This window comes from Cyprinodon tularosa, unplaced genomic scaffold, assembly GCF_016077235.1.
Source record: "Cyprinodon tularosa strain WSP-4 unplaced genomic scaffold, ASM1607723v1 ctg571, whole genome shotgun sequence".
Classification (NCBI taxonomy): domain Eukaryota; kingdom Metazoa; phylum Chordata; class Actinopteri; order Cyprinodontiformes; family Cyprinodontidae; genus Cyprinodon; species Cyprinodon tularosa.
In genome coordinates, this window is record NW_024039309.1 from 777763 (window position 1) to 796615 (window position 18853).

At 36.3% G+C, this 18853-nt stretch overlaps 2 protein-coding genes across 2 annotated transcripts; both read left to right on the forward strand.

Annotated features, from left to right (window-relative positions):
- Window positions 1-4697: 4697 nt before the first annotated feature.
- On the forward strand, window positions 4698-8189 carry LOC119797148 (dickkopf-related protein 2-like). The gene is made up of 5 exons (XM_038306105.1): window positions 4698-4799; window positions 4911-5109; window positions 6692-6848; window positions 6942-7073; window positions 7629-8189. Exons 2-5 carry the CDS (start codon window positions 4942-4944, stop codon window positions 8024-8026), a joined length of 855 nt encoding a protein of 284 aa, XP_038162033.1. The 5' UTR covers window positions 4698-4799; window positions 4911-4941; the 3' UTR covers window positions 8027-8189.
- A 6688-nt stretch (window positions 8190-14877) lies between these two features.
- On the forward strand, window positions 14878-17978 carry LOC119797140 (GTPase IMAP family member GIMD1-like). Its single transcript, XM_038306093.1, has 4 exons — window positions 14878-14974; window positions 15209-15350; window positions 15432-15694; window positions 17548-17978. The coding sequence occupies exons 2-4, from the start codon at window positions 15209-15211 to the stop codon at window positions 17812-17814; spliced, it is 672 nt and encodes a 223-aa protein (XP_038162021.1). The 5' UTR covers window positions 14878-14974; the 3' UTR covers window positions 17815-17978.
- The last annotated feature ends 875 nt before the right edge of the window (window positions 17979-18853 follow it).

An 18853-nucleotide genomic window follows, 5' to 3' on the forward strand; every position in this document is an offset into this window, starting at 1 on the left:
TATTTAAACCAATCCATGGTTGTGTGTTCAGGTTGCTGAGAGGTTTTCTTTTAAGATTGTCCCAGTTTCATTACCATCCACCTTCACATTGACACTGATCAGCTGCCATGATGCATAGAACAAGACAGCCCACAGCATGATGCTGCAACTACTTTGTTCATAAACACTTTTTTTTTTTAGGTGACATGCATCTCGGCTCAAAAAGGTTGATTTGCCACCAACAAAACTCCCTGTGGAGCAGCCAGAACACAGTATGATTCTACCACCGCCGTGTTTCACCATAGGGGTGGATCGTTCACAGTGTATTTTCTGTGTCTCTGATGTGGCTTTTGGGTTGGTCCCAATTTATGGAGTGTTGTAAATTTCTCCACCAGAGTAACATCCATCTTCTCTCCATGATCAGGTGAAAATAAGCTCTGGGAGAAGTTCTTAGCTTTAGTTGTTGTTTCTGAAAATAAGCCTGTTACCAAGGCACATCATATATTTTACATGTTTGTCATTGGCAAACACTTCATTAACCAATGTCACATTTTTTCCACTTCAAAAATGTGCAAAAATGTCGCATGAAATCATTCTCAAAAGAGAAAGATTTAATTTTAGTAGTATAGTATAGTAGCATAAATCTATTTATTCTGGATTAAAGTATGACCTGCTCTCTATGTGCTAAGGTTGGTTTTTTTCATGTTTGCATCACATCCAACTGTATGTCAGTATATTAGGAACAGGCTAGAGATTTACTTTTTTTTTTTTTGAGTAAAGTTGTAATATTAGAAGAATTAAGTCATCATAACACAGAAAGAAAGCTTCGAGCTCTGACCAGCATATGACAGTCAACCAGCTCCACCAATCAGCAACCTGAGTCCACTTTGACCTGCTGCCCAATTTGATGCTGCTGCTAAAAGATTTCCTAATTTGTCAAACCAGAGCCAAAATATAACTTCATGCTCCACATTCCTCATTTTAGGGAAGAAAATGCTTCTTGGAAGAGTTTTCATAAAATACAACTTCATTCTCTCATTTTTATGACTTTATTCTCATAATTTTTTGACTTTTTTCTCTTAATGTTTTCTCTCTTAATTTTATGACTTTATTCTCATAATGTTACCACTTTATTCTTGTAATTTTATGACTTTTTCTCTTAATTATTTCTTTTCCTCGTAATTTTATGACTTTTTTCTCTTAATTTTATGACTTTATTCTCTTAATTTTAAGACTGTATTCTCACAATTTTATGACTTTTTTTCTTAATTTTTTTCCTTAATTTTATGACTTTTTTCTCTTAATTTTAAGACTTTATTCTCACAATTTTATGACTTTTTTCTTAAGTTTTTTCCCTTAATTTTATGACTATTTTCTCTTAATTTTAAGACTATTCTCATAATTTTATGACTTTTTTTCTCTTGTTTCTTTTCCTCTTAATTTTATGAATTTTTTCTCTTAATTTTAAGACTTTATTCTCACAATTTTATGACTTTTTTCTTTATTTTTTTCCCTTAATTTTATGACTATTTTTTCTTAATTTTAAGACTTTATTCTCATAATTTTATGACTTTTTTTCTCTTGTTTCTTTTCCTCTTAATTTTATGAATTTTTTTCTCTTATTTTTATGACTTTGTTCTCTTAATTTTAAGACTTTATTCTCACAATTTTCGGACTTTTTTTCTTAATTTTTTTTTTGTTAATTTTATTACTTTTTTCTCTTAATTTTAAGACTTTATTCTCATAATTGTATGACTTTTTTCACTTAATTGTTTCTTTTCCTCTTAATTTTATGACTTTTTTCTCTTAATTTTAAGACTTTATTCTCATAATTTTATGACTTTTTTCTCTTGTTTCTTTTCCTCTTAATTTTATGACTTTTTTCTCTTATTTTTTATGACTTTATTCTCTTAATTTTAAGACTTTATTCTCACAATTTTATGACTTTTTTCTCTTAATTTTAAGACTTTATTCTCACAATTTTATGACTTTTTTTCTTTATTTTTTTCCCTTAATTTTATGACTATTTTCTCTTAATTTTAAGACTTTATTCTCATAATTTTCTGACTTTTTTTCTCTTGTTTCTTTTCCTCTTAATTTTATGAATTTTTTTCTCTTATTTTTATGACTTTGTTCTCTTAATTTTAAGACTTTATTCTCATAATTGTATGACTTTTTTCACTTAATTTTTTCTTTTCCTCTTAATTTTATGACTTTTTTCTCTTAATTTTAAGACTTTATTCTCATAATTTTATGACTTTTTTTCTCTTGTTTCTTTTCCTCTTAATTTTATGACTTTTTTCTCTTATTTTTTATGACTTTATTCTCTTAATTTTAAGACTTTATTCTCACAATTTTCGGACTTTTTTTCTTAATTTTTTTTTGTTAATTTTATTACTTTTTTCTCTTAATTTTAAGACTTTATTCTCATAATTGTATGACTTTTTTCACTTAATTGTTTCTTTTCCTCTTAATTTTATGACTTTTTTCTCTTAATTTTAAGACTTTATTCTCATAATTTTATGACTTTTTTTCTCTTGTTTCTTTTCCTCTTAATTTTATGACTTTTTTCTCTTATTTTTTATGACTTTATTCTCTTAATTTTAAGACTTTATTCTCACAATTTTATGACTTTTTTCTCTTAATTTTAAGACTTTATTCTCACAATTTTATGACTATTTTCTCTTAATTTTAAGACTTTATTCTCATAATTTTATGACTTTTTTTCTCTTGTTTCTTTTCCTCTTAATTTTATGATTTTTTTTCTCTTATTTTTATGACTTTGTTCTCTTAATTTTAAGACTTTATTCTCACAATTTTCGGACTTTTTTTCTTAATTTTTTTTTTGTTAATTTTATTACTTTTTTCTCTTAATTTTAAGACTTTATTCTCATAATTGTATGACTTTTTTCACTTAATTGTTTCTTTTCCTCTTAATTTTATGACTTTTTTCTCTTAATTTTAAGACTTTATTCTCATAATTTTATGACTTTTTTCTCTTGTTTCTTTTCCTCTTAATTTTATGACTTTTTTCTCTTATTTTTTATGACTTTATTCTCTTCATTTTAAGACTTTATTCTCACAATTTTATGACTTTTTTCTCTTAATTTTAAGACTTTATTCTCATAATTTTATGACTTTTTTTCTCTTGTTTCTTTTCCTCTTAATTTTATGAATTTTTTTCTCTTATTTTTATGACTTTGTTCTCTTAATTTTAAGACTTTATTCTCACAATTTTCGGACTTTTTTTCTTAATTTTTTTTTGTTAATTTTATTACTTTTTTCTCTTAATTTTAAGACTTTATTCTCATAATTGTATGACTTTTTTCACTTAATTGTTTCTTTTCCTCTTAATTTTATGACTTTTTTCTCTTAATTTTAAGACTTTATTCTCATAATTTTATGACTTTTTTTCTCTTGTTTCTTTTCCTCTTAATTTTATGACTTTTTTCTCTTATTTTTTATGACTTTATTCTCTTAATTTTAAGACTTTATTCTCACAATTTTATGACTTTTTTCTCTTAATTTTAAGACTTTATCCTCACAATTTTATGACTTTTTTTCTTTATTTTTTTCCCTTAATTTTATGACTATTTTCTCTTAATTTTAAGACTTTATTCTCATAATTTTATGACTTTTTTTCTCTTGTTTCTTTTCCTCTTAATTTTATGAATTTTTTTCTCTTATTTTTATGACTTTGTTCTCTTAATTTTAAGACTTTATTCTCACAATTTTCGGACTTTTTTTCTTAATTTTTTTTTGTTAATTTTATTACTTTTTTCTCTTAATTTTAAGACTTTATTCTCATAATTGTATGACTTTTTTCACTTAATTGTTTCTTTTCCTCTTAATTTTATGACTTTTTTCTCTTAATTTTAAGACTTTATTCTCATAATTTTATGACTTTTTTTCTCTTGTTTCTTTTCCTCTTAATTTTATGACTTTTTTCTCTTATTTTTTATGACTTTATTCTCTTAATTTTAAGACTTTATTCTCACAATTTTATGACTTTTTTCTCTTAATTTTAAGACTTTATTCTCACAATTTTATGACTATTTTCTCTTAATTTTAAGACTTTATTCTCATAATTTTATGACTTTTTTTCTCTTGTTTCTTTTCCTCTTAATTTTATGATTTTTTTTCTCTTATTTTTATGACTTTGTTCTCTTAATTTTAAGACTTTATTCTCACAATTTTCTGACTTTTTTTCTTAATTTTTTTTTGTTAATTTTATTACTTTTTTCTCTTAATTTTAAGACTTTATTCTCATAATTGTATGACTTTTTTCACTTAATTGTTTCATTTCCTCTTAATTTTATGACTTTTTTCTCTTAATTTTAAGACTTTATTCTCATAATTGTATGACTTTTTTCACTTAATTGTTTCTTTTCCTCATAATTTTATGACTTTTTTTCTCTTGTTTCTTTTCCTCTTAATTTTATGACTTTTTTCTCTTATTTTTATGACTTTATTCTCTTAATTTTATGACTTTATTTTCATAATGTTAACACTTTATTCTTGTAATTTCCCCGCTTTATTCTCAAAATAGAAAAGAAGAATCTCCAGCCTATCCTTAACGCTTCATCGTCCAACAGGAACTTCTCCAAACATGTCCAGCTCCAGCCTGTATCGATGGCTGCAGGTGGGGGGGTATCGATGTGGACTCAGGAGGAGGAGGGGGGGAGTCGGGCGGGCCACGCGTGGCAGTGGGATGAAGCTATAAATGGATCAGGGTTTACCTGGCCTCAGTTTCATCCAGAGCAAACACCTGAGACCTGTTCAGGATTCCAGAGGAGGAGCATCATTTTCAGCAGCAGCGGGTTGGTTTGTCAGATTTTAACTCATCTTTGGGCTTCTGTTTGTTTAGGAAGCGCTTAAAAACATTTAAACTCTGCTGCCCTGCTGCTTTTCCTTTGGTTTTTCTGCTGCAGGCTTATAAAACCCGCCCGGTGTTTCGCAGCGATGAGCCTCCAGTTGGTGCTGATGGTGAGCGTCGGGGTCGCGCTTCTGGCGTGCGCCCGCCGGACAGAGGCGCGCGTCCGGCTGAACTCCATCAGAACCGTGATCCTGACGGAGGGTCACGCGCTGCCCATGAACAGGAGCGCGTGGGGACCTGACATGGACCTGACGGTGAGTGGGAAAATAATCTGTGGATCTCACAGAATAGAGAAAACCTTTAACACAATTAAAAACAAAGAGAAAACCACCCAACAGGTGGAGAGATTAGCTTTAAATTGGGTCTGCAGTTCTTATCCTTTATCATTTTATGTTTCATTTTATCCAAAGATCGCTCAAAATTGTGATAGAAAACTAAAACTATTGCTCCAACATGGTGGTTTTAAAGACCTGTTTGGTGAAAAGGCATTCTCACCATGGTTCTGCTAATCTGCAGGATTAAGTAATCTGGGAGATAAATGCACCTCTTTTAATCCAACATATTGGTTATCTGGGGTTATGATAAAAAGTGGATGAAAAAGCAGCAATATTTATGGAGAGTCTGTTTGAAGAAATGAGAGCAAGACCTGTAGGATATTCTTTAGTAAATGAATCCCACTAGTGTTGAAAAAAACTGCAAATTATAGGAAAAAACACAACTAAACAGACAGTTTTTGGACAGGAAAGTTTTAACAGCTCTTAAGAACCCAGCTATTTTCACTTTTATCTCATTACCTGTAAACACAAAAGGCTGGTTGCTCTCTGCCCAGATTATATAGCAAAATAACCAAAAGCTCTCTATTTTTCACATAAAAATAAAACACAGATTAGTTCTTCTTTATATTTGATGATAATCTGTATGAGTCACGTTTATAAATTTGTGACAAAACCACTATAACAAATAAACAATTGTTCACTTTTCTTTTTATTTAGAGTATTTATTTATTGGTGCTACAGTTAATAATGAATAAATGTTTATCTTTACATTTTATTATTAAGTCCTTCATTGCCTGACAGTTAAAAAATTTGAATGAGTTGATACTTCTTGTCAAACTTATCTTCTACAGTTATTAAACATTGTTATTTGAATGTTTTACATTTTAACAACAAATAAAAAGTATGATAATGTTTTGGCTTAATTAAACAGACCATCAAAACGTTTCTACTTATTTAAATTACTTAAAATGTATCAGAAATTCCTCTACAACTGCTTTACCTTTCTGGTCTCAGAGATTGCTTCAGTGTTTCTAAATCTATTGAAAAACGTTTAAAATTTAAACTAAAAAAACTCAGAACCTGATTTTGGTATCTTAAGGTTTAAATGCTTCGAAAGGTGATTCCAGCAATTTTACTACTTTTTTAAACTTTAATCTTAACTGCTATTCAATTCAGTTTATTTCTATAGCACCAATTCACAACACATGTCATCTCAAGGCACTTTACAATTCACCAGATCATCCAGTCAGATTGATTTCAAGTTTTCTATCTAAGAAAAACCAGTTGATTGCATCGACTCATTGACTCGAATGCAATCCCTCACACTAAGCGTGCTTGTAGTGACAGTGGAGAGGAAAAACTCCCTTTTAACAGGAAGAACCCTCTAGCAGAACAAGGCTCAGTGTTTCAAACATAACAGCTTGGATTCAGTGCTTGACAAAGTCCTCATAATGTTAAAAGTTAACCGCCATATTCTCAACAAAGTTTCCTAACCTGAATCGTCAGGTACATTCGGGGTAAACCTTGTCTCAGGAATATTTTTTTTTGTGTTTCCCTGCAGCTGTACCAGTGCATGAGCGACCTGGAGTGCAGCGAGGGCAACTACTGCCACATCCCGACTAAAGGCCCCACACACTCCCGCTGCAAGGCCTGCCGCAGGAGGAACCGGCGTTGTCAAAGGGACAGCATGTGTTGCCCTGGCAACCGCTGCAACAGCAGTAAGTTAATCCCTCGAAGAAATCTGTATTTACAATGATTCTAAAGTTGAAAAATGGCTGCAGTTTTTTTTCTTTTTCTCTTTCTGTTTGCAGACATCTGTGTTGCTGACGTGGACAGCTTTTTGTCCCAGAGCATCCTGGACCTGGATGGAGACAGGAGCTCAACGCCGAAAAAAGGATGGAAGAGAAGAGGCAGAGTGAATGTTAAAGGATCATCTGGTAAAGGTATACTTGTTTTAATTGTATCAGATTAACATCCACCTCATTTTGCGAATTCCTTGCCTATTTTGCATACGCAAATGGAAAAGCAAATAACTTAAGAAATGTAAGCCCAAATTACAAGTATGATACATTACTTGAACACCCTCTAGTTCCTATATATATAAATGAAAATTGGGTGAGTAAAGCACAGCCCAAGCTGCATCAATTCAAACATGACTTTTTTTGTCGACAATAATAGGTCTTTTTTGAACTGCATTAATAAAAACATTCTTGCTTGTTGTGGCTGCTTTGTCATGTTTACATTTTGACATGCTGCTATATCTGTGTTAATTGTGCTTTGATGCTTTCTGTGTCTATAAAATGAACTTAGTGGTTGAATTGTGGACAATCTAAGCTTTCCAACGATGTCTAACATGTTGGTAAACATTTTACCAGTGTAATTTTCTTGCATTCTGAGTTATTAATTGTAAACGCTTTAAAACGGGCCGGTGGGTTTTTATAGGTTAATGACTGTTTCCGGTTCGTGTTGCTGAGAGTTTTCTTGTTTTCTGTTTGCAGGTCAGGTGGGGGACCCTTGCCTGCGCTCCTCAGACTGCTCAGACAGTTTGTGCTGTGCCCGTCACTTCTGGACTCGGATCTGTAAGCCGGTGTTGCGCGAGGGACAGGTCTGTACGCGTCAGCGGCGTAAGGGGCACCAGGGTTTGGAGCTCTTTCAGCGCTGCTCCTGTGGTGAAGGACTCGCCTGCCGGGCATTACGCGACCCAAGCAGCCAGACTCCTGCACCATCGTCCTCTTTGCTGGAGGAGGCCTTGAAATCCAAGTTTGCTGCGTCCCCGTCCCTGTCTCGGCACTCTTCTCCCCACACCTCAATGCTGTCCGCAAGCTCTTCGTCTTCGTTGGGAAAATCGTCTTCAGCTGTGGCCAAGACGAGACTCCATGTTTGCCAGAGAAAATAACTTTTAGAGACGAGAAGGCAAACAGACTGATTTAGGGATGGATGGAGCGAAAACAGCTTTTTCCATGTCTGTGATCGAGCCTCGAGGCAACGGGAGGATGATGCATTGTTAAAGAAAGGGAGGGATGAATTACATTCCTGTTTACACCTGTGAAAATTCCTCTTACTCCAAGCATCTGGATGGTAATCAGCTTCCTGTCAGGCAACATTGACTCACCAACTGAATGGGGTGAAAAATCTTTCAGGCTCGGATGCGATTTCCCTTCAGGGTGTCTAGACAAGCTGAAACCACTTTGAAATCCGGTCTGACCTCTTTTACGCCAACAACTAAAGTGCAAATGTTGATGCATATCTGATGGAAGCCCCCCCTTGTATGAAAGAAAACGCATTGTTTTCAGCTTTTGATCTGTTCATAAGCAAACATCAAAGGTTTTACATTAGAAAAAGCCCACAGCATTACTTCAGCATGAGCTAAAGCCAAACTTAGCTAAGCTATGTGCTAAAGCGGAGGTCTTCAACAGGGGGTCAGCGACCCCTAGGGGGTCCACGGAGGTACTGCATGGGGGTCTCCAAAGTTTTGGTTGATTAGACTAATTGAAATGTCTTTAAATCCACATTAACATGAATTCAACACACTTTATTTCAGTCATCAATGCTCACATTCAGCGACACACAGGAGCTCTTTCAAGCTAGGCACCGTTTCATTCACAACACCTGTCCCATCAACCAGGAATGAGAATCAGAAATACTTTAATTACTTTCATTACATGACTCCATCTGTAACAGAGGGACTATAGGACCAGTTTGATAGAACACAATTTCATACAATATATATAATTAGGGGTCCCCGCTCCATCTCGCCAGTTTGGGGTCCCTGAAGACCCCTGTGCTAAAGGATGATGGCTTCTCAATAAATAATATTGCACTTTTATTTTTGCTTTATTTCATCGTTGTATCACAGACATGTAAACAGGTTTTGTCAATTTATCCCCCATCCGCAGGTCTTCCTTTGTAGTATTTGCACCTCTGCTGTTGTTCCTTTCGTCTAACTTGTACAAATATTTTGAATGGTATAAAATACATCCTTGTCTTTTAGTTTTGGCTGTTGTTGTTATACTAAATCTTACTGGGTTTACTCGTTCTGTTGCCAGCTGTGCTTTCTGGGTGAAAACTTGTTAAAAGAATATTTAAAACCTGAGTTTTATGTATGATACATATTTTTGTTTGGATTGGTATTGTAAATCAATTGTTTTCAGAATTAACTTATGATTATACATCTGTGGTAAATCTGGGTGTAATTATTACTTTATGATTAAATTGTTTTCTTTCCACTTTATAGTACTGTGTTTTGTACCACTTTGAAAGGGCACAAATATTATATGAGAACTTTATTTTATTTATTGCTCAGTTTTTTTTGTAAATACATTGTCTAGTAGTTCATTAAATGGCTGCTGAAGGCTCATAGTTAGTTAGCCTTCCCTAGATTTAGACATCCATCCATACTTTGTAAATTGATAACAATATGGGTCATAAATCTAAATAAATGAAGCCTGAAATACACTTGACCTCACACATTGTAGCTATTTTGCACCCAATTTGTAGTAGCTGTTAGCTAGCTAATTCCAAAAAAAGGACATTTTGATTTGAAAAAGCTTCCTGGATGGGAAGCGAAACGTGTTATATCTTGAAAACAAAGTCCAGTAGATTGATTTTTTCTTTTACATTTTTTGGAATGCCTATGACCTGTATGACTGAGAATCTTCACCAGCATATTAGCTAATACCTAATTAGCTAATAATAGCTAATAATAGCTAGTTAGCTAATAGCTTGAATTTCCGTAAAAATTCAAAAAATATCCACTGGACTTGGTTTTCAAGATTTGAAGACGTTTCGCCACCTCTCCAGGAAGCTTTCTCAATTCAATTGGAATTGAGAAAGCTTCCTGGAGAGGTGGCGAAACATCTTCAAATCTTGAAAACCAAGTCCAGTGGATATTTTTTGAATTTTTACGGAATGACTATGACCTGGATGACTGAGAACCTTCATCAACCTAATAGCTTGAACACCATAAACATGAAATACTGACAATAAAAATATTCCAATATAAAATAAAACACCTTCTTGGTCAACCTTACAGACAGATAAACATAAATCCGGAGTTTCAATGTATTACTTTGAAACCAGTAACAGAAAATTAGAAGTGGTTTAAAAGCAAAGGATCAAAAGTTTTCCACATCATGGACACATCGCTATAGATATAGTAATATTCCCACTACAACCTGTATAATTAAGAATCTCATATCTTTAAAACTTCATCAGGTCCAAAAACCTAAACCAATGAGTGATCCAACACAAAGCAATGTTGATAACTGATAGCTTTTAACAAAACCTATTTTATTTACACTCCAGTGATCTGCACCTTGTTAAATTCAAAAGCTGACATTTTCTACAGGCACAGCATATACAGTGTAGGGGTTTTATTTATCCCTTTTAATCAGTTCAGGGGGATAAATGTATGTTACATTTAAGCCCAGCCAGGTGATGTAATTGGAATGCACTGGATTTTTTCTCGGGCTGTGTAAGCACAAGGCAGATTTAGGCTTAACTGGGTTGACTAAACTGCATCTTTAAAGGTAAGCCCAGTTGAACGTGTTATTTTAGTTGGTCATTATTGCATGGCAACATGGGTCAAACGTGGCGCTAATGTTAAGTGTTTGTGCCCATTATACTTACATGTAAGGTTTAACCAAAAACTACTCTAAACTTAGAAATTAACCACTCAGGGTGGATACATTTTGTTTCCAGGAAATAAACTAAGGGTAATTTCTCTTTAATTCACGTCTTTTTGGATTTCGAGTTTAGTATATCTCATATTGCACAATCTGCTTATCTATCCTAGTGGGCATTTAGAGATCTGCAAAGCTAATGATACATGGCAATAATTAATTTATTCATATTGAGGAAAAAACTTTCCTAAAAAGGTTTTGCTTTCCATCTGCAGGTTTACTAGTTGTTTCTGGAATTCTAAAGGTAGAATGGGAGGCAGATCTTTTAGTTATCAGGCTTAAAACTTTCTTTTTTCATAAATCTTATAGTTAGAGTGGCTCAGGTTATCCTGAGCATCTCTACAGTTATGCTGCTATAGGCTTAGAATGCTGGAGGACATAGGGACCCCTATTTCATCATTCTGCTTCATTCTACCATTATTCTCCCACCCTGAATAATTTGTTAGTACAATCTGTAATGTCATGCTCTCTTTGCTTTTTCTCATAGTAGCTTCATCTGGTCTGTTCCTGTTTGGCTGTGACTCCATCCTGGAGAGAAACATCATTTGTGCTGCTGCCATCAATACCTTTGTTTATAGATGTTGTTATAGATGTGACTGGCTTGAGGTGCTCTCTGCCAGGCTGTGTTTTTCCGGGAAGTGGCCTCCTGTGGAGCTGGTTGACAGTTACCTTTTGTATCTCTGCTTCTTCCAGTATGAGTGCTTCTCTCTCCTTGAACCCTAGTCAGCCTCGACACATGGCCGCTCACACTGAGCCTGGTTCTATATCAATAAACTGAACTGAATTGGTAGAATTAGTGTAATTTTGGTCCAAAAGGGTTCTACATTGCTAAATTTATTTGTAAAATTCTAAATGAGTACAAAAACGTTTAAAATATTTGTAATGTTTGTAATCTTCTCACCTCTAAATACCAAGGGCCCCAATTGAAAAACAAAGCCATCTAATTTTTTTTATATACATTTTGAGTTTACCTTTAGAATCCCAAGTTTTTTGTAACAAAGCCTGTAACAAAAATGCTTATTGTGAATAAATGTACAACAACAATAAGTGAGATAAATCAGTCCAATAGAAGAACCTAAACTTTGTGTTAGAAACTAGCAAAATGTTTAGATTTACAGAAAACAGGTAGGAAGTCTCCAAGTAGAGCTACCCATCTGGAAACTCATCTATACAGCTGGTTCCTATAATCTTCCTTGAACTGATTGCGATCTTTGGGAGGTTAACTGACAGCAGGGCAGGAGAGAACGTGTTCTTCCCTGTTTGGAGTTTTTAGCTGTGAGGAATCACTCTCCTGACTTTTGATTATTGCAGCCATAAAGATAACGCACACAGTGACAAGGTCTTTTCCCTACGCTACCCACATGGGTTATTTTCCCAGCTTCCCCCTTCATGCATGTCCACAGTAGGTCATCAATCTGCATTGTCGTCACATTCCCATCTGTGTTTCCCCTTTTCCCTAATGTCAAAACTCTGTTTCATGAATGTGATTTGGATCTGGGAACATGGCCAAATGACACGGTCCTCTTGCTTGTGTCAAACCATTAGACAAACCTTCCTGTTCTTAGATAAGAAATAGCTACTAAAAATGTATGTCAACATGGCTATGTGGTATTCTAAACAATTAAGGTACCGAGCAACTGAGCATTTAGAGTAAATAAGTGAGGAAAACATAAGTGAAAAACTAAATGAATTCATCTGTTTGTTATTCAGATATGAAAATGACTAACAGGTTTAGTGAAAGTCTAGTTTCCTAAAACTGTAAACATTTGCTCAGTAATCTAGCTTAGGAATCCAGCTACGATTTCTTTGTGTTTATTTTATTACTATGTTTATTGCACAGTTTTGTTGTTTTTGCATCATTCTAGTCTCGGTAAGTCTCAAGTCAAGTTAATTGGCTTACATTTCAAGTCATGAACAAGTCATTATTCACTTCCCTGACATGTTGAAGGAGCAATAAGTAATAATGAAACCTAATGTTTCAAATTAGAACCAACAGTGCATATAACTGCCCCTTCAGAGAGTGCTGTGCAGGTTGCCAAGCCAAGAGGGACGAGTGACATAGATAAACTGAAAATGAGTAAAGAATTATTGTGCAAATAATTCTGGAGGAAGCTGAGACTTCAGTTGTTGAAACTATTTCTGGTTCACTTTGTTTGCTGGCCTCCATGTTTGCAGATTGACATTAGCCAACACATAAAATACAAAAAGCTGCTCTGTTTCGGAAACCCTGAGAACACTAGTATGATTGGCTTAGCAACCAGGAGGTAAACATAGGCAACAGATTGCTCCAAAGTAGTTCCGCAACAGTGGCATGCACTGGTGCAAAAAGCAAGGCAAGCCCTCGCTTTTTGAAGGGCAGGGGCCAAAAGAAAAAAAAGGTACCTATAACTACCATACCAATATAGAGGGCTCTTTAGCGTGCGTTTTGGCTCCCGGATGGGTGCATTAGCACAAGTTATGGCTCCCAAGAGGGCACTTTAGTGTGAACTTTGGCTCCCGGATGGGTGCTTTAGCACACGTTATGGCTCCCAAGAGGGCACTTTAGGGTGCGTTTTGGCTCCCGGCTGGGTGCTTTAGCACATGTTATAGCTCCAAAGAGGGCACTTTAGCATGCGTTTTTGCTCCCAAGAGGAAACTTTAGCATGCGTTCTGGCTCCCGAGACGGCACATTAGCTTGCGTTTTGGCTCCCGGAAGGACACTTTAGCATTGGTTTGGCTACTGACAAGGAACTTTAACATGCTTTGGCTACAAAGGGGGCACTTTGGCATCTGTTTTAGAACATGAAAGGGCACTTTAGTGTGCGTTCCAACTCCAAAGTTGCAATTTTTCTCCCAAGATGGCACTTTGGCACATTTGGCTTCCAAGAAGGCGCTTTGGGGTGCCGTTTTGAACAATTGGGCCACAAGGGGCAGATCTGGGCAGGGCACAACATTTCCCACAAATATCAACACGACAAACATATAGTGCTGCAAGCAGCTGTCTGGTGCGACAACGGACGATTTCTTCAAAAGACTTTTAGACCATTTTACAAGATACAGCAGAAAACCCAAGGCCTAAGGCTTTGGGTGATGAGCCTGGTCTATGGGAGATAATATCATGTGATGCTGTTAACAAAGGACTTTCGCAACACAATGCACAGCAAGAAAAAGTTGTGTAGGTTGGCTGGGCTGTCAAGTGTGCCACATTGTTACTCGTCAGCATGCCAGGGATGCTCAGTTACTGGCTGAAAAGGTACAGAAAGAGAAAAAAACAAAGCTGAGAAATACCTGCATTTAGCAGCCATTGCAACTTCGAAAAATGTCAGATCTACTGGGAGAAGAAAAGGCTATGGAATTAATCGAGGAAGAGGAGGAGGGAAAAGATACAAAAGATGTCAGTATGAATCAGATGTCTGGTTTAATGTGTGAGAGAGGACAATGGAGGTGCGATTGTCCAAGGGCGGTCCTACCTCCACCAGAATGTGGACTGACTGGATAAATTGGCCTAGTCAAATCATTCAGATCGTGTTAATTAAGCTAATCTTAATCCTGGACCCACTCAGGCTCAGTAACCATCCCTATTCATCATCTGTGTGTGTAGCTTATATAGACTCATTCAGCAGGATGGAATCAAATGCATTCATGCACTAATAAACATGGGCAATTCTAGTAAGGGTCCATGTTTTGAGCCTTTTTTGGGATGTGGGTCCAATGTTTAAGCCCAAACAACTCTATTTAAATATCAGCCTATAAATTACAAGGTTTAATAAATGGAACCAGATCATGGCAACATGTGGATGTAATAAACTGTTATCATGATTTCAGGATGGAGTCAGACTCAATAGCTCTTTGTGCATCTAGACTTTGTCCCACTGAGTCTCTGTAGCGTTACTCTGACAGCAGGTCACATTTTAAAATAAAAACATTTCCATTTTAATTCAGTTGTATCCCAAAGTAAAACCAGAGAGTGGACAACACATGATGATAGAGACATTAGTGCTACAGTGTGAGGAAATGCAAAGATAATTATTACTTTTATGGCCCAATAAAGCTGCAGAGCGTGGAGCAGATATGTCAGACTGGTTATACTTTAACCTGTAACCACTCCTGCAGAGACACATACCTAACAGTGACCAGACAAGGGGACGAGTCCCTGTCCGCTTCTCAAGCAGAGGTACCAAAGGGTAAGACTGAAATTTATTATTCATTTAAAGATTCAAGGTATCATAAAAAAAAGAAAAGAGGACTCAAAACGTTCATTAGCAAGTAATATTCTTGATACCAGAAAGTTGCATTTAGCTGAGGTTTATGGAAAGGAAGCATCGAGGTTTGTTTGATTTCCAGAGCGAACATATTGGAATATTGACAAGCGACTTGGATGAATCAGACAATGCAAACCTTTCATGTTGTTTCCTCAGATGGATGATAAACACTGTGGAAATATCCTAAGCTGGCTGGGTTTTCAAACAAGAGAAGAGCAACAGGATGTTCTTGTTCTAAATGTCCTGTTGCTAGGTGAGAGGCAGAGTGGGCGGAGCTCTGTGGGGAACGCGCTTATTGGTCAGTCTTGAAAACATCTTCTTGTGCGTGTTTTGATGTTTTGAGTGTGAATGAATCCGACCACATTTCTCACTATTACAGGTGGACACGAATTTCAGACAGGAACCTCCGTTTCTGGCGTTCCCGTGACTGCAGAGCTAGGGGTCCGAAGCAGGAAGTTTTCTGCTTTTTTTAGAAGGCAGGGGGCGGAGTCTGACCTCATGTTGAGAGTTATGGACACACCCCCAACGAAGCTTCGCCCACAGAGCCTGCAGGAGCTCTGTACTGATGGGGTTCATGTGGTCGTGGTTGTTGTTAGAGTGGATCAGCTGAATGAAAACTCGCGACTGCTGCATCAAGCAGAGGTACTAACAATATATGTGGAATTTTTTGGTTAGTCTTTGCCTTTTTTAGTCTTATGTCAATATTTTGCCCTTTTACTAATTTAAACCCTAATATGGATTGCTATATAATCCAGTCCTATCGTATTTTGTGCTGGTTATTTCAGTTTATTTGACCTTTCAATGTAATTTGGTCGGCATTTAACTATCACACAAAGAAAAAAACAATCATTTGGCCTTGGTACCAGTTTGTACCAGCATTTGTTCTTTTTTCAATGCTGAATTAAAAGCAAAATTGTTTTTGTCCCAACAACATATAGTTAGGGTATGAGTATTATTGATATTTCACTTCGGAAAAGGAAATATCAACATCTCTTGGCCCTTTCCATATGTTATTTTGCATCTGCAGAGGACATTTTAACGGCCAATGCGCTGACATACTTATAACAAGGTTTTGCCATTGTCCTTTTAAATGAATGAACAAAATTACACAACGCTGATGAAGATTCTCAGTCATCCAGGTCATAGTAATTCCGTAAAAGTTGAAAAACAATCCACTGGACTTGGTTTCCAAGGTTTGAAGACGTTTCGGTTCCCTTCCAGGAAGCTTTCTCAATTCAAATGTCTCACTGCGGATCCAGACATTTGAATTGAGAAGCTTTTTCTTAAAATAAGTGCATTTGTTCTTGGATTAAGGAGGTAAAAGAGACATTTTGCCAATGGAACAAGACAATTTATACTTAAAATAAGAAAACACAATTGCATTGTCTTATTTCAAGTGCATATTATCTAATTATCTTATATTAGGCGTAAAAACACTCATTTCATTGGCAAACTATCTCATTTACCTACTCAAACTAAGGGTAAATACCCTTAAATTAAGACATTTATACTTATTTCTAGATGCATATATCATATCTGAATATCCATGAAGCCGTGGGTCAATGTCCTTGATAGATGTCACAGTTCATAATCTGACCAACAAGGCAGCTTCACAGATGTCTTCAGGGGAGGGAGGGGGTAGAGGCTCATATTTACATATCACCCCAGCAGAGTTACTTAGATAAAGGCCTTTAAAGCCAGTGGGGAGGCAAATTCCAGATAGAGGCAAATTGTTTGGGTCAGGCTGGCTGTTATGTTTTTTCTGCCAGCTTTCAGAGTTTTTCCTGGAGTCTCATCATGGTGAAACCCAAAAGAACAGATTTTTATGATCCACTCTGTCAAGATATGAGCTTATAAGTGTCTCCAAGATTATGCCATTGCATCCAGTTTACAGTTCTGCTTCCTTAACATCTCAGTCTGAGTGTTGATAGCTCTGCAGATCTCCTTGTACATTCCAGGTAGCCTGACACTGGCCAAAACAGTCCCCAACATCTTTCAAATTTCACAATATGCCAGGTATCCACCAATTCCAAACAGTAGAAATCATGTTATGAAAAATCCAATTATGTAGGAATCCTCTATGACCTCAACAGGTATCATCGTCAGGCACACAATCTTTCAATGCTGTCTAGAATCCATTGTGTACCCGGAGAAAAACGTCCCATCTGGACACTCCCCGTAGAGAAAATTCGATCAATTTCGTTAAGAGAACAGCCAAACAGATCCACGATTCAGTTTGCAGGTTTTGGGAAGATATTTGAAGAGAGGCTCCAACAGAAGACAAGACACAGAAGCTAAGCAGGATATACAGAGAGGGATTAGGAGACAGAGAAAAAATGTCCTCCTTCTATGAGAGTCAAGAAGGAAAATAAATAAACTTCTTCTTTTGCCTCCAGCACATGTTGTACTTTACCACTAGATTCTGTTGGACTTGAAACCTTCTAAGGATGATGTTGTACAACAAAATTTATGTTGCTTTCTCCTTTTCCTTTCAGAGTCTCTTCGGTCCAGAGTGGCGTGATCACGCCATGCTGGTATTCACACATGCTGATCATCTGGGAGAGGCAGGGCTTCAGCCGTCCGTTTACCTCTCCCAGACCTCCGATTGGCTGCGCACTCTGGCTAAAGAGGCTAGGGGTGGGGCCTTTTTTCTGGACAACAACTCTGACTGGCCATCAGTCAGAGGCCGCCCGCTGAGAGACAAACTTCTCCAACTATCGGCAAAGAATCATCACAAAGCTCTGAGGTTTAGGCCAGACTAGTCAGTCTGTCAGAAACCCGGAGGACTTTGAGTGTCCAGTTTAATTTCTCATTTGCTAATTTGGAGTTAGAATACATTAGTGAACGTGTTTGAACTTTAAACATCTGTTACTTCAATCTTAGCCTTAGATTTAAATATATAAATATACACTGATTATGGCAGCTAGCTTTTAAAGCTACAGTGTGTAATTTTCAGCGACATCTAACGTCCAGACTGCAGACTGCAGCAACATGAACATCTCCCCCCCACCGCTTCTCCCCCCCCAACAGTACGGCGAGCGTTACGGGACAAAATGTCTTCCACGATGTCCGCATCACCTACCTTCTCAAGTGATGAGGTTTGTTTACAAAGATAATTTTACAGATAGTATTTCATTAGTCTGTGTAGGGTATAGATTTCAGTACCGTCTCAGTTCATCTCTCTCAACTTGCCGTAGTTACTTTCGAGCGTAATGGGCGATCTCGCAATCGCTAGTTTGTTGGCTCTGCGCTGCCGTAGCGCAAAGATGTCTGCCTCCATGGCTGCGAGACCCACTCCTATGTAATTATAAATAACGAATTCTAAGGCAACGCAAATATTAAGGTTAAGAGGCTGAGCTCGTAGATAATGATAAATAACATAGTTATGTATAATATATTACATTTCTGACTGTATATCCCTGTAATTATTACACACTGTAGCTTTAAACCAATTTTTATGTCCATGAATTTAGGTATATTGTGAAAAGTGCATATAGATCGTCATTTTAAAGTCATAAGGAAGCGGCTGTTCCAACCGTTGCATTTCTGAATTCTCCCGAGTGGTGCCCGACTTTACACGAGTGAATAAAGTGAATGTGATTGGTCGTTTATCAAGGGGGCGGGATTGTTGTGGCATAAGGTTTGCAAACAAGTTTGATTGTGACCAGTTTGTCGGAAGCATCTTGCTAACCAGTTAGCAACTTAGTGCTAGTAGGTTCCCAATGGGAAATTCCACTGGGACCAAGTAGCACTAAATTGGTGACTTAGAAACGACGCTGTCAAGGAACGCTATGGACAGCG

Coding starts and splice junctions, on each gene's coding strand:
- LOC119797148 (XM_038306105.1), top strand. CDS start 4,942: ATGAGCCTCCAGTTGGTGCTGATGGTGAGCGTCGGGGTCGCGCTTCTG. Junction 5,110..6,691: donor GACCTGACATGGACCTGACG/GTGAGTGGGAAA, acceptor GTTTCCCTGCAG/CTGTACCAGTGCATGAGCGA. Junction 7,074..7,628: donor TAAAGGATCATCTGGTAAAG/GTATACTTGTTT, acceptor TTCTGTTTGCAG/GTCAGGTGGGGGACCCTTGC.
- LOC119797140 (XM_038306093.1), top strand. CDS start 15,209: ATGGATGATAAACACTGTGGAAATATCCTAAGCTGGCTGGGTTTTCAA. Junction 15,351..15,431: donor TGTGGGGAACGCGCTTATTG/GTCAGTCTTGAA, acceptor TCACTATTACAG/GTGGACACGAATTTCAGACA. Junction 15,695..17,547: donor GACTGCTGCATCAAGCAGAG/GTACTAACAATA, acceptor TTTTCCTTTCAG/AGTCTCTTCGGTCCAGAGTG.